The 15,685-nt window shown below is 36.3% G+C and overlaps 1 protein-coding gene across 1 annotated transcript in view; it reads left to right on the top strand.

The window, feature by feature from the left end:
- Positions 1 to 14,592, top strand: part of LOC136040894 (uncharacterized) — a 72,301-nt gene extending 57,709 nt beyond the window's left edge. Inside the window, exons 12-14 of the mRNA XM_065725308.1 lie at positions 4,383 to 4,687; positions 9,630 to 9,854; positions 11,732 to 14,592. Of these exons, the coding sequence (XP_065581380.1) occupies positions 4,383 to 4,687; positions 9,630 to 9,854; positions 11,732 to 13,488 (2,287 nt within the window). The 3' untranslated portion in view covers positions 13,489 to 14,592. The remainder of the gene's footprint in view (positions 1 to 4,382; positions 4,688 to 9,629; positions 9,855 to 11,731) is intronic.
- Positions 14,593 to 15,685: the final 1,093 nt, after the last annotated feature.

The following is a 15,685-nucleotide window of genomic DNA, read 5'->3' as shown; positions in this document are numbered from 1 at the left end:
GTATACCAGACAATTACATTTAAGTGATTAGTGCTATGTACGAGAATAACACTTCTGTGGTTAAGGTAGGAAATAAGTTAGCTGCTGGTTTCGTATTAAATCAGGAGTCAACCAGGACTGTGTTCTATCCCCCTTTATATGGATCATTTTGATCGACTTTGTCTGAATGAGTAATGGAAGGGCCATGGGAGAATACGGAATCAAATGGGGAAGAAAGTTTCCTGGACTGAGATTATGCTGGTGATTTTAGCATTCTAGATGAAAGTATAAGCACAATGAATTAACTTTTAGAGGTCTTGCGAGTCCAGGATGCTAGAATAGGTTTGTAATTAATCTTAAGAAGACTAAGTCGCTAAGGCTTGAAATAAGTGAAGATGAAAAGGTGACGTTGGGTTACAAAAAGCTTCACTTACCTTGGTAGTTTTATTAGTAAAGACGGTGGGTGCAGTAAAGATGTTAACAAAGATTTGAATATTGGAAGCTACAGTGATGACAGTGGTCAAACATTGCTCTGAAGCATGGGTGCTCCGAAAAATGGAGGAGCATTTGTTAGATGTTTTCCAGAGAAATTGCCAACGGATTGGTTTGGGTACCCGACTGACTGACCGTATTTCAAACAGTAGGCTGTACGAAAAGTGTGGTTCAATCCTGCATTCTAGGGCTATAATGAGAGAAAGGTAGAGATGGCTAGGGTACATTCCGCAGATGTAGGATGACAGATTGTCCTTTTCGGCCATCCGTTTAGGATTAAACGGAAAGCAGGTTGTCCTTGGTTAGGGTATTAGGGTGTCGTAAGAGAGATTTAACGGAAATGAACATTCTTGTAGGGTATATCTATAAAGAGGGAGCCTTTGAATAGATTGGAATGGAGGATAAGCATGGGTAGCTGTGTTGGCCTCAGGGGGCCTGGTGCTGCGATAAGTGTTAGTAGTAGTAGTAGTCGTAGACAATCAATCCTGTACAATCTGTTTTCGACAATATTTCCACGTTTTCGTCTTAGAAACATATATACAGCCATATAATGCTGTAGATGTTTAGACTTAAAGAGTAATAAACAATGCAACAGAGTTCTAATAATGCGATGAAAATACTCCAACTGTAATACCATTCCATGGTAAGTTTGCTTCATTGGTCAGGAAAAAATACCATCCTTTCCCAATTGAAACCAACACTTGTAAATACACCAACTTTACAACGGAATACAAATCCGTAACTTTTGTTAGCGTTAATTTTCGGGTAGCCTTCGAAAAAAAAACTAATTTTCTTTCGCGAAAATTCCAGGATGCTTCAAAAAATCTGGGAGATTGTGGAAACTCTGTTTCGAGTGTAATTTAATTATGTCTTGTAAGACAAACATAACGCAATTCCCTTCTGGAGAATATCTTCGAGATAAATGCCACATGATGTATTTCTTGTGTTTTAAATAAAATAAATCTTAAAATAGGCCTAAAACGCAATTGATACCAAGTACATGTTAGCCCTTACCTGAAGTAGTGAACTAAACGTGGTATTTAGCTAGCTATTTCTATATGTGTTTCTTCTTCTTTTTCTTATTCTCTCCTTCCTCTTTTTTGCTTCTTCTTTCTTTTTGTTTGGGTGTCTTCTTCATTCTTTTTGTTTGCGTATATTTTTCTTCTTCTCTTTGGATTGATAACAATACTCCTTGGAACCAAAAGGAACATTAAGATTTGTGGATAAGCATAGCAAAATACGTCATCTATCCAAATTAATAACTGCTTGTTACAGATGTCATTAAATGCCAATGACCATAGCATAGCGGTATTAACACTCAGCTGTATAAACAGAGGACTATGGTTCGAGCTACCCAAAACAATAATGAGTATTGACTGCTTCTCTATTGTAGCGCCAGGGGCTGATCACTGTTGGGTAATACAGGGCCAGGGGTTTAACTCCAGCAGCCACAAGGTATGGCGATAGACTTGCTGTCTGTTCCTGTAAAAAAAAAATACCCGACAACTGAAATCTTTGAAAATCGTCGACTCCCTTTTCGCTATGAATAGCTTTGGGTGTCTTTAATCCTTTTTTTTTATCCTGCTTCCAAGTTTAAACTTTGAAGTAACTTTAAATTAAAGTATTGCTAAATTCTCAGTGAAAGCACCTCTGTAACTCTAAATAGTAGGAAACCGCATCTTATAAAATTCCATTTCTGACACTAGACTACAGTTTTTGGTCATTGATTTTTTTAATCAATTAATTAAAAAATTTCCTTGGGATCATTATTGGTCCATAATGTACCTAAGTTTGTGTATTTACGTGTACTGGAATTGTTGTAGAGTTTAAGTATATCAAAAACTTACAATAATAATCGAAGTTTGTTTACTAAGTAATGGATAAAGAAAAAATGCTACGGCACTAGACAGTATAGTCCAAATCGACGGTTCTGATCACTATTCCATGGTCATTGAGCCATGAAGTTCATGGGGGATTGGGGGGCCAGCTATCCGTTGCTTTCGCACACCCTTCCTAAGTAACACATAACGTTCTATCAGTTGAAAAAATTGGAACTGGAACTGATCCTTGGAACTGTTTTTAGTTTAAAATCGTGCATATCTTATCAGTGCCTGTGGTCAAGTTAAAACAGTGGCACCCTTGGCGAGAAAATTTTCACCTAAAACCTTTTTAAAATGGTTGCTTCTGATATTTCAATAATACAATAGATGCATGCACAAATATAGCGTCAAAAGGGATTTACTGTGAGGATTTCAAACTCCTTAACTAGTAGTTACAAACATATATTTTGATGAACAGTTGCCTTGCTCGCGATAATCCCCCCCCCCCCTCCTAATAGTGCTGTAGTCATAAAAGCAAAAACGGGCTCAAACCTTATTAGCTTTGTTGATTTGATTTTCTGTGAGTTTGAGGAATATATACAAAAGTGTAAAGTAAGAAATATATTATAAAGAAAACTTTTTAGACAAAGGACCGAGACAATAACCTCCTTCGAAACTTGTAGATGGTGACGATTTTCAAAAAGAATGTAAAAATAATACAAAATAAAGGAATAATTTACTAAATTATACTGATAAAACTTGAATCAAAATTAGTTGAAAAAAAATCCTCAAAGAAAAATGGCCAATTGAAAATATTATGTATTTGATATGCGAAATCTTATTTTGCTCTGGAACAATCATAGCTTTAGCTAAAACCCAATTCTTATGCCTCAAATCTCCCTCTGTCTGCCGAAAGCAGCATCAGCTAGGAAGTAGAATTTTCAGACAAAGAATCAAAGACACAAATATCCTTAGGAAATCGTGAACGATGACGATTTTCGAAAAAAGCCAGACTTTATGTACCTCAAATTTGCCTCAGAGACTATTTCACCCTCCAACCTCAATCCAAGCTCCTGTATTATTATGATGTATGTACGGATGTTCAATCAAACCCCCTAAACCACTTCCAGAATTCGGAATTGTCTTTCTGAACAGCGTTCTTTACATTAAGAAAATCGCCTCAACCTAAAATAAACTTCAAATTTGATATAGAGATGGAGTGGAATAGTTTTTGGACTTGGAATCAGCAAATATTTTTTTATCGTGTAGTTAAAGAATGATTTGTATACCAATTTGTTTGACGTCAAACCACCTTTTTACCAGACTAGTATAAGGCATCGATTATGATTAAACCCCAAAATACGTTCAGTTAGCCTTTAGTATTGGCTCCAAATTCTAAATTTTTTTTTAAAAAAGCCCCCCAAATATATTATACAAATGCTTATACGGGCTTCATATACTTCTGTTAGTATACAGGCTATGTGGATATATGGTGTATTTTTGCTTATGACTATAATGTTTTTGGTAATGTGTGCTTAGGAGCGCGCTTTTCAACTTAATTTCCGGAGCCAATAATTTTTTTTGGGGGGGGGGATCTAAGATACTAATGAAATTAGAACCCTGGTTTCAGCCTCTAATTATTCTAATTGAATTCTTGGTGTGAGTTTGAAAAATCAGGAGTTTGTCACTGCCCCCATATATTGCTTGATGACTTTTTATATGCTTTGGGGATTATTTGGTATTTCCGGAAAAAGAATCAGTAAATTATTAAGTAGAACTTGTAGGTACTTTTCTTCAAAAATTCTCAAATTAGCGTAGAAATCTGATGGTTTTATTATCAAACAAAACTGTGAGCAATTAGCTGATTCTGGTCACATATTCAAATTATGTTTAAGGCTTGTACTTGCAATCATGTCTTTCTAGTTCTTTAGCAATACTATGCCTATTGGAGTTATGAGATCAACATTTCCCTCAAAAATACCCTCATGGTCTCCCTAAAGCTTGTTCTACCTGAATCATATTTATATCATTATTTCCCCTCGACCGCTCTTCGAGGAGACGCATTATGTTCTTCATTCTTTTTTTTTCTAGGACTCCTTCAAAGTCTCAAACTGAGATTTCAAAAGAAAAAAGGATTTCTACACCTCGAAAAGCTAAAACCCCCTCGAAATCTCCGAAGAAAGGAAGACATCTAGTTAAAACTCCACAGAAAGGTGATTTGCTTCTGAAAACCCCAAAAAGAGATGGTAGAGACTCACCACGAGTGATTAGGAGTCGTTCCATGCCCGGAAGAACGGAAGCAATTCTTGCGCCAGACACGCCGTCTAGAAATGACAGAAAACGGAAGAAGCCTGAAAATTCTCCTTGCGTTCCAGAAACACCTATCAAATCTGGAGGTATTTTTTCCCCTTTTTTTTAATTTTGGTTTCGGTTTCCGCGATATTATTTCTAATTATGAATTTCCTCAGTTTCTCTTGAGCTATAAGTTTGCCCTAGTATTTCTCGTCACAAATCGACAACTCAATGACATGCGAAGACTTTGTATTACTGAACTTCCAGTTCTGGAGAGATTTTATTAGGATGACGAGGTTACCTACATAGATGTCATAGATAGATGGTATATTATGACAGATAGATAGCATATGATAGTACCCATAGATGGCATATTAAGGACAAAGGAAGAACAACAAAAAGGTTTTTCGGCTCAAGATTGTAGTTATTTTACTTAAATAAATAATAGACAGTCTCTCATCTCTGTCCGTAAAAAAAAGACTAATTTATTAGTAATTTTATTATTGCTGATTCGTACTAATTTGTTAATAGCAAGGAGAGGAAGAGGGGGTAGTGGTAGTTTCTCTTTGCAACCTCGTAACTCATTGAATGATGAAAAGAGGCTCAAGCATTCTCCCTGTGTCTCTGTTTGTCGGGACACTAAAAGCTACTTTGTGTAATTTCCAATGTAAATTTTCCAAAAAATTATTTTCATTGTCCTCTGTACCAAAATGCATACGTTATGGAAGGCAATATTCAAAGGCGTTGTGTGCCATCATTTCCTGTGTTTATATTGAATGTCAAGCTAGCCAATCATGTACATTCTATTTAGGGGAAGTCCAAATTATCTCGGGGTTCAATTTTATTGCCATTGGGTATATCTATTAACTTAAGGTCTTGGATTGCAGTTTGTTGGTGGTTTTTATTTTCAAATAGATTGAACTTTTGTCAAATAGGTTGACCTTTCGTTTGTAATTATAATTTGGTTAAAATGTGATTGAGACTTAGTTAACCACAACTTCTTCAGACCTTAATTCATTATAAAAGGCACTATGTGAGTGTGTTTTGTTTTTTTTTTGGGGGGGGGGAGAGGTCGTCCCGAATATGCTAATTTGCGTCGGGACTTATTGTGAATGCAGTTTGGTAATATTTATTTTTCTTTTATTAGTCTTATATGGAGAGTCAACTGTCGTAATTTTTCACTAACACTTCGTATAGAAGGAGTTGTAGAAACTTTGGAGGAAGAGAGAAAGCTGTAGAAAGTCATTCGATTGGAAGTTGAAAGCTCTAGTGCCCTTTTTAAGAGTAAAAAGTGATTGGAGGGCAACCAGCTCCCTTCCTGCGTCCATCGATTCCCAAAACACATTCCATCAAACCTTTGAGAGAGCTATTATGTTCAGCATAGTTGAAAGATCCAGAAGCTGCGTCTCTGGAAATGTCAACCCCCCAGAGCCCTCAGACAAAGGGCTTTAAGTTATTCAGTTCGCCTATTGCTGTTAGTGCTACTACCACAACTGCCGCTAGTACTAATATTACCAAAATCAATTGTATTAGTTTTACTTTTAGGGACTGTTAAGGGGGAGGGGGGTGCTGGGCTTAATCAAAACATATTATATTCATGCAAGTTATCAACAGAACGCATCATAATTGTCTCAGAAACGGCTTAAAGTATTAAGTTGAATCTATCAGGTCATGAGGAGAAGATGCTAAATGGGACCGAAAAGGCACATAAATCCTTTGATATCTCTCCGAAAGAGATTTTAGCAAGAGGCTCCGTGACGGCAACGGTTGATGCTGCGGTTTGTTTTAGAGTCTGTGATCGGACGATGGCAATCACAATTGCTTACGACTGCAACTATGCCTTTCGGTTGCTTGCCGCCTGACGCTCAGAAAGGTTTTAAGAACTAAAGCGACGACTGATATATGATATATTTTTTCAGAGAAAAAGTCTGGGCATAGAATGCAGGTGACGCTGGACTCGGCAATCGATGACTTGAGAGTCAAGATGGAGCGATTTTAAATTAAAGACGTTCCGCTCCCTGTCCAGCTTCAGTGGGCAATGGTTCCAGTGGTTACACGTGGAGCTAATGCAAAGGTTATAGCTGCTAAAGGAGAGCAAAAGGCCTCACCTGCTCTTAAAAAGGTATCAGATGTACTTGTATCTGAAGCTACCTTACAGCTAAGGTATCTGCAGACACTTGCCACCATTGCCGCTGATAAAAATTCTACCATTGTGTTTCCTCTGCCGATGGATTGCTTGAAAATTATGAAAGATAGAAATTTATAAAAAGAAAACATATCTATGTGTTGAATTGACTTGTTTTTACACATATTGGATTCGAGCCCCAAATAATTTCATTCTGGTGTTCTGGTTTTCATCCTCAGTGTGCTCAAACTACGATTCCTCAATGCTTTCTAAGTATTAATTAATTCAAAAAAATTTTTGGTGTGTTCGTCCAGACAAAATTTAGCTGATTTTATTACATCACTTTTCGTTGATGCTGTCGTTTTTACGGTAACATTTTTTTTTTTTGGGGGGGGGGGGAGAATTAGCTGTCCCTGGTCTTTAGAGACTATTAATTTGGTACGATGGTTGCTCGAAGCCTCTAAAATAGGACTCTTCCATTGAGTTAAGTTGCCCTCTTGGGAATGTCCGTCTCCCCTTTTTTGGAAAATCAGACATTCTCTCAGGCTTGTAGTTTTTCATGGGTAGATTTAAACTTGAATTTATATATTTGGAATACCCTAAAAGGCTAATTCTTTTGATCTACTTATTGTTATCAAGATTTTCTTTTTTAGATTCGGTTACTATTAACCCAGGTTGCTTCTTACTTACTGTTCGTTACCGGTCGTACCATGTTCGTTACCGTTTGTTACCATGGACTGTGATAAAGGTTGAATTTGGTTGAATAGTTTCCATCAAGACTGTTTATTTTACAGGAGTTTAATTCATGTTTCTAAAATTATGCAAATCTTCGTGTGAAAATAATTTTGATGAGTAACTATAAAATTAATAAATTTTCATATTAGGAATTGGCATAAATAATAGACTTTGTTGTTGCACATATTTTGATCAAAATCTTTGCATTTATAATTCCAGGTTTTTATTGACAGGTTCGCTCTTCACCTACTGTCTGTTGCTACGAACTCTTTGATCCAAGGATCTCCTGAATGTTAGGGAAGCTCATTCTTCTCCTGTTATTTACATATTCCCCCTTTACATTCCCTTCATTTTCCAGAATTCATAAATTCTAATTAGAGGAAAAATCCAAAAAAGTTGTCGGCTTTGAAAATCTACTGTATCTTACTCGTCACATTTAGACGCCAAACAAGAATGAATTTCATTGATTGGCTTGGGTTCGCCCTATGTTCTACTTTTAATCAATAAACTACGCCGGGTGAACCAAAAAAGTTGATTTAAGTGATTTCATAGCGGAATAATTTAGATACGGCCGATTGAGAAATAACCCTGAAGTTCAATGTTCGTATAACGATGCTGCAAGAATGATAAGCATCCCTGAAAAAGTCCACCATTCAAATATTTATTTCAGGGCTTTATGTGTGTGTGTCGGGGGGGGGGGGGTCTTAGATGTCAAAAATGAATTATAAGGTCATCATTTTCATTGTTTCCATGGTAAGTATTTCAAATAAATCTGTTTTATCGAAATGCCTCCATTAGACGCTGGCAGTGGGGGGGGGGGGTAATGCCCCCGGGACACAAGAAAAGACTTGAAAGTGCATATAAATAGGAAAATCAGAACTACTCCAATTTTACATTCCGATAAAACAAAGCTTCCAGTAGTACCCCCCCCCCCCCCTCCTGAGTAAAATACCTCCTTAAGGCCCTCTTAATCTTTTGAATACTTTTTGCGCAGACTGAAATTAGAGACCCTTGAACACATTCTTAACGGTTGCTTTCGTTAACATTATTCACATTTTCTGGAAATTAATTATCCAGTAATGTCCGACGGGTTGTTGGTTTTTATGGCACTTGGTATTAACCAAGTGACATAAAGCAATCGCAAATTCTGTCGGTCTGTCGGTCCCGGTTTTGCTACTTTAGGCACTTCCAGGTAAGCTAGGACGACGAAATTTGGCAGGTATATCAGAGACCGGACCAGATTAAATTGGAAATAGTCGTTTTACCGATTTGACTATCTGGGGGGGGGAGTGGAGGGCCCGTTAATTCGAAAAAAAATGAAGTATTTTTAACTTGCGAACGGTTGATCAGATCTTAATGAAATTTGATGTTTGGAAGGATATCGTGTCTCAGAGCTGTTATTTTAAATCCCGACCGTATCTGGTGACATTGGGGGGAAGTTGGGATGGGGAAACCTAAATCCCGGGATCGGGATGAAACTTGGTGGGAAAAATAAGCACAAGTCCTAGATACAGGAGTTTGGTGCTTCTGGACGTGCTAGGACGATGAAAATTGGTAGGCATGTCAGGGAGCTGGACAAATTGACTTGATAAAGTCGTTTTCCCAGATTCGACCATCTGGGGGGGCTAAAGGGAGAGGAAAAATTAGAAAAAATTAGGTATTTATAACTTACGAGTGGGCGATCGGATCTTAATGAATTTTGATATTTAGAAGGACATCGTGACTCAGAGCTCTTGTTTTAAATCCTGACCGGCATAAGCCTCTGATTTTCCTTTTAAATCAATCTATTGATTCTTAGAATTTTGTTAGAGCTGATACCATATGAGCTCTTAGCTCTTGTTAATTTAGAAATATAATCGTTATTTCACATATTGGTGTATTTTTCGGGCGCCATTTTCTGCGAGGGAGGAATTTTCCGGGGAAGAAATTTTCACGTGAGAGGAGTCTTCCGGGGTGAGTTTTGCAGGGTAATGCTCCACGGAGTAAGAAGTTGTCGAAGAAGAAGAGTTATCCGCCGGGAGAATTTTCCGCGGGTGGATTTCAAATACTTTTAATTTGAAAATACGATCGTTATTAATAGGAGGTGGAATTCTCCGTTGGGCGGGGGAGGGGTATTTCCTCTTGAATTTCTATATAGTCGTATGTACCGAAACATATAGAAAATTCTTTCAATCTTTTTATTTTAGTTTTCGAAAATGGCGTATCTCCAGCGGTCAGGCGGTCATTCTACTCTCAAACGACTGACAAATGTGGAGAAGGAGGACCGACTAGGAGAGAGAAGGTTGTTAACAAAATGCTAGCTGAGCATCTGGCCTCTACGTCTAGACTAACACGGTCGACAGAAACAACGACAAAATCTCCAAGTCGGGTAATCTTCTCACAGGTCATCACTGCAAGTCCATCTTTTAGAAGTAAGTTCCAAATTGTTCAAACTAGACATTTTTGACACTATTGACAAAGCATTAAAAATTAACTATCGGAAAAATTGAAGAAAAGTAAACTATACCAATTTGTAATCGATTCTTTCGCCTTTTATACCGGAATATCTTAATAATAATAACGCGAAGTTAGCTTTATTTTATATTTTGTGATAGACTTTGTCAGTGAAATATTAGAAGTAAGAAGATATGTACAACCAGAACCCAGCACTGCTTAGTTCTTTACCGTTAGAAATATTTTGCGTTTCAAATATTGAATTCGTTGATTTGTTTGTCTTGAATGGTAGTACACATTAATTGCCTTAGACTTTAGTTTCACCCATGCTTCCACTTGAACCCAGGGCATCAAGAATACACCGCCGTTTATTCCTCAGATTGCTGCAACGATGTCCTCCTAGTGAGGCTGGGAGGTAGTGAATAGGTTTCACTAATCATTGCGCTGTGTGCTTGAGGTTTATTTTTGGTCTACCACAAGTATGGAATTATGTGGTCCTCAATATGCGGCAGTATTTGGGATTGTGTGCTCATCCATTCTCGCGGCATTACCAAAGAACATCCATAGGCGGACTTTGCAATGATAGGTTGACTGGTCTTCTTGCACGTCTTGCCTTATTCTATGGGTAGATGCCTCGGCGAGCTAATGAAAAGCTTCTGAGTTCGATTCCTACAGACAACGCGTTTTGTAGTATTTTCTTTTACTTGGCCGTGGATCTGTTTGTAGTATCGCGCACTGGACTAAGTTATGAGTGTCAAAAATACAGCGCTTGGCTCTGCTAATACATTTTCTTTGCCGCTAAAAATTTTGGTGTTGGAAATTTTCTATTGGTCAAATATTTCAGTTGATCAATTTATTCGTTCGAAATATTTTTCAATTTGCGTTATCGATATTGGTCTAATTCCATTGTTTTGTTTTGTTTTGTTTTTTTTTGTTGTTTTTTTTGTCACGCTTGGCATGTTCAATTAAAAATTAATCACCGTCTGGATTCTAATTTACTTAGGAATTTGAATTTATTCTGGAATTTAACCAATTATTCCATAATTTGTCCCATTCAAGAGCATGTTGAATATATTACTTTTTTATCACTTACTAGTGCCTACATTGGACCGCGATTCATCTGAAAAAAAAATGTATTCCTGATTGAGGAAAATATTGAAATTTAGTATTGTCATAAAAAATTGAAACCTCCGCTATAGGATCTCAGACTTGTTGATTTAATTTAATCAATATTACAAGTCCCCTCCCGTGATACTTGTAAGGTTTAAGTTAAACTTCTAGTTTAGGGTAGTATATATTAGCTACTATTAGTCCCATCTCTTTGCTTACTTTTAGTGAAAATTCATGCAACGTTAGTCGAATTGTAGAAATGAAGCTTAAATCAGTTATTATTTTTAATCTGAGATAAATTTATGTTTAAACACACCATTGGGTGCAAAACCCCGGTGTACAACCGGTTTGTAATAAATTGGGGGTTGTAAAGACACAGTGATGAAAAATGGGGTTGATAGGAATTGGACCGTACGATGGTGTTAAACTAAAACACACTCAACTTGTAGGCTACACCACTTGTTTTGCCGGCTTTGATTATCTATAGACGACCATTTTATTTTACAAAATTATCGAATAAAATAACACTGTAAAATAATCATTTTACTACTTTATTGTTTACTTTATTATTTTTATTTAACAAAGGTAAAAAATTATGAACAATTTATTGTGACAAACGTTATTATTTTGAAAATTATATAAATTTTTTTACATAAAGTTTAAATGTTTATATTTTACAAACTAATTTAAAAAATGTATAGATTTTCAAATATTGTGGGAAAAATAATTACTTTGTTACTTTTAGGTTCATCGAGACTAGCAGATCGAAATCTGACGCCGAATAAGACTCCGGTTAAGACCCCGGATGCCAAATTCCAGCGACGGAAGTTAGTTAAAGCATTGTCTTTCACCCCCGTTAAATCAAATAACCCACCTGATTCTACCATATCAAAGCCATTTACATCCTTTGAATCAGCTGATTCTGGGGTCGTCCTTACTCCTAGAAAAACAACTACAATTACTCCAAGTAAAAAAGTACAGTTTGGAGGAACGCCAAAGAAAACTCTAACCCCGACAAAGAGCATACTCCGGACTCGAAGTTGTAATCTGTTTGGGGAGATTTCTCATTTACCCGCTGTGCAGAAGGTAGAGCTGGGTAATGAGACTTTGTGTTTAAGTCCGAAAAAGACAGTGCAGAAAGAAAATTGTGATGTAATACCTAAGGGGGTTGATCTACCTGATGTTGAATGTGATACAGCTGCCGTGAAAAGTGATAGCAGTTTGAGTCTTGTAAGAGTTTGTGATATAGCACCAAATGCAAATAAAAATAATGAAATTGATGTAAATTTGAGTCCCAACGGTGACAATGCGTGTGCAGGTTCATGCTTGTTGATAGCTGAAAAGTCCGATCAGGTAAAAGATTGTGTTGCTGATCAAGTGACAACTCTCTTGAAGAATGGCGATCAGAAAAATGAACAAGATGATCCTGGAGATGATATCACAGCGAAGCCAGACAGCTTAGTAGATACTTTGGAAAACTTACCAGAGGAAGTAGATGAAATTGTTGGAGAATTACCAAAGCTTAGTAGATTTATGTCTGATGACACTGTTAGATCCTCGTCAATACCCCCTGTTTTAAGTCCCCAAGTGGCTACAGAAAAAACTCCAAGAATGAAGAGAACTAAAAATCAAAGCCGCAACAGTCTTTTACTCATTGAAAAAAAACATGCTTCCGAAAGTAGCTCGGTTCGATCTGAATCTCCAATTACAATGAAAATACGTAGAGTTGGCAGCACACACAGTGTATCTTTGAAGATTGACGGTGAAGAAATAACAAATCAGCCAAGTATCTGTAGCAATGATCTACGTAGCCCGTGTGTTCCCTCGGCTAGTAGAAAATACCGACCTTTGCAGCTTAATTCGCCAATTGCTGAGAATGCGTTTAGTCTATTGCTAAAGTCTCCTCTTGTGACGCCAGGCAAGAGACTTAAATCGAGGAGGTCTGAATCAATAACCCCGGGTCGGACTATTGAAAGGTTGAATTCTATTTCTGAAGCTAAAAGCGTTGGGGATTCAGATGGCTTCAGCATTGAAGAATGGGACACCCAGTGTGAATTGTCTCTAAATATTCCTGGTGAAAAAGGTGAAATTTTTGGTAAGCAAAAACTTAAAGCGCGAAGGTCATTAAATAATAGAAACCCAACCTGTGATTTAGTAATACCTGACAACAGTGCTTCGGAAATACCATCCACAGATAAGAAGAAAAGTCGAAAAGCTGCGAAAAAAATTAGTGATGTCTACGAAGAAACACAAATACGAAGTCATTCAAGCAGATCAAAAACCTCCAGCTCTAGAAACTGTCAAGCTCCTTTTCACAGAAACGATTCTCGGTCATCTCGGCGTTCTATAAGCCGATTAGAAGCAGAAAATGAGGAAATGTTCGATCAGTTGGTAAACAATGCCGCTGAGCCTCTCTTTGAATGTGACAATCCAAGGAAGTTGAGAAGGTCTCTTGCCAAGCCCATATATGCCTATCCTGATAGTGATGAATATGAGACATGAATTAGACACTATAAGTGTAGCTACCGGTGGATTTGTTTTTTCTATGGAACTTTTTGAGTAGAAAGCGGTTTCTACTGTGCGTGGATCACTATCGGAGGTTTTGCGACGTGACTTTGCAATTAATATAGAACTTTGACAAGAATTAGGCTGTAGTAATTCAAAGAATGATCCCAAAGTCCCAAGGTATAAAATTTACTAAACAAAAATTGAAGAATACTACAAAGAACCTTCTTATTGCATAATTCAAGGCTGAAGGGAACCAATTTCGGTATCAAAATTTTCTTTTCTAAAAATTATAGAACTAGATGAACAGTTCACTGTACTCAGATAAAGAGGAAATGTTGTGATTACCTTTAAACAGGAGGAATGACACCCCTCCGCAGTTAAATTTTTTGTCTAAAAATTTGCTATATGTTTCAATTCGACGAATCCACTACCAAACTAAGTGAACTATCCAGCATACTCAGTATAGGTGAACGCGGAGTACATATCTACACACAGGGTGAATGACCCTCCTCCTGAAGAAAATTTATGAGCTGACAATATGCTTTTTTAAAATTTCATCCCGCCCTCAAGGCATTCATCATATTCCTAATCCCTTATTGGCGAGTGTATATGTCAGTTTTACAAAAGAGGGTAACTTAAGACACTTTGAATTACTGCAGCCATATTTAAATCCATGATTGTGTAAAATTACTGTATGTTAATAGTGACTGTTACTCTACAAGCTGGTAACGCGAAAAAATGAAATATTCGGAATAACCATTGTTCCGACTTGAACTTTGTAACTTCACTTTCATTTTGTGTATTTATTAATCTTTCATGCTTCTCGAGGTTTCAAATAAGTTTATTTTTTGTATCTTTATCAATCATTTTTCTGAGAAGCAGTGTTTCCACCCTCAAATTTTTCGCTGTATATTTAAAACTTGATTACAGTTAATCATTTTCTTCAATTCCAGTATGATCTGCGACATTTCGTTTTGTTTCAAATATTTTTTTGTGAAGAAAAAGTAGAAACACTGCTCGAGGGTTCACATTAATTGTGTTATTATTTTTCTTTCATATGTTAAATATGTTCTGCTGTCATTAAAGTACGGATTCCTATTTCTTTTTTTTCTAGATTATCATTGTTCGAATATGGTTTAGATTATATTTAAAAAACGATATTATATTTTGCATAAAAGGCTACTTCTTAAAAGTATAGTATTAGAACTCGCTTGTAAAATTATACCCAAGAAATCCCCCCCCCCTCGCCGGATGTGTATGCACCTTGGTCGGTGTAATTTCTGTTTAATAGTAGCATTTTGTGTCTTTGCACTAGAGAGTAAAATGGTGAGCACAGATTTTAAAGTAAATCACTGCTTAGAAATAATAAAAAGAAAGAATAAAATCTATAATTATCAGTTTTTCTAAAGAAGTAGATGTCAAAAAATGTAGGCTATATGTATGTTTAGATAATAATAAAACGGACATATTTTGAATATTATAATATCGATGTAAGTGTGCAAGTAGTAATTTATTGTGGACAAGCTCGGAAAAGACGCTACTAAAACAAATGAATATGTTAAAACTATGCTAAATTTTGAATAAGATAAGATATATGAAAAAGAAATGTCAAAGTTCCTGAGTCAATGCAAAAAATATTGAAAACAGACAGAAAATACAAATCTGAAATTAAGCTCGAAAAATACGCTACTACGACAAGTGAATATTTTAAAACTATTTGAACTTCTGGATAAGATATATGAAAAAAGTCAAAATAGAGTCTACGTATAAAATATTGAAATTTAACAAAAAATTAAAAAAAGGGAAAAATAGATGTTGAAAAAATGAATGATATAGTTAGGTTTTCGAACAAGAATCATTCATAAAATTTGTCAAAAAAAAGTTAGTCGTAAAACATCAAAGATGAAAAAAAATGTAACGAATAAAACATATCGAGTATGCATGTAACATAGACACAAATTCAAAAACTTTGATAAAAGCACAACAGGGAAAAAGCAAGTGAAATAAATAGGGATGACAAGAAATGGGGAAACTATTGAAACGGGTTATTCGTCCTTTCTGCGATCGAATGCTTAATAAAGTCGTGACATTATGGATGATGTGGCAGATAATACATCTTTTTCACTTTACTTTAAATAGCGTTAAGGCAGAAAAAAGTCTTTATTGAACACTGTATATATATGTGTATCTT

Source organism: Artemia franciscana, chromosome 21, assembly GCF_032884065.1.
Source record: "Artemia franciscana chromosome 21, ASM3288406v1, whole genome shotgun sequence".
Taxonomy (NCBI): Eukaryota; Metazoa; Arthropoda; class Branchiopoda; order Anostraca; family Artemiidae; genus Artemia; species Artemia franciscana.
The sequence above is the reverse complement of the archived record's forward strand: the minus strand, read 5'-3'. Positions and strand labels throughout refer to the sequence as shown.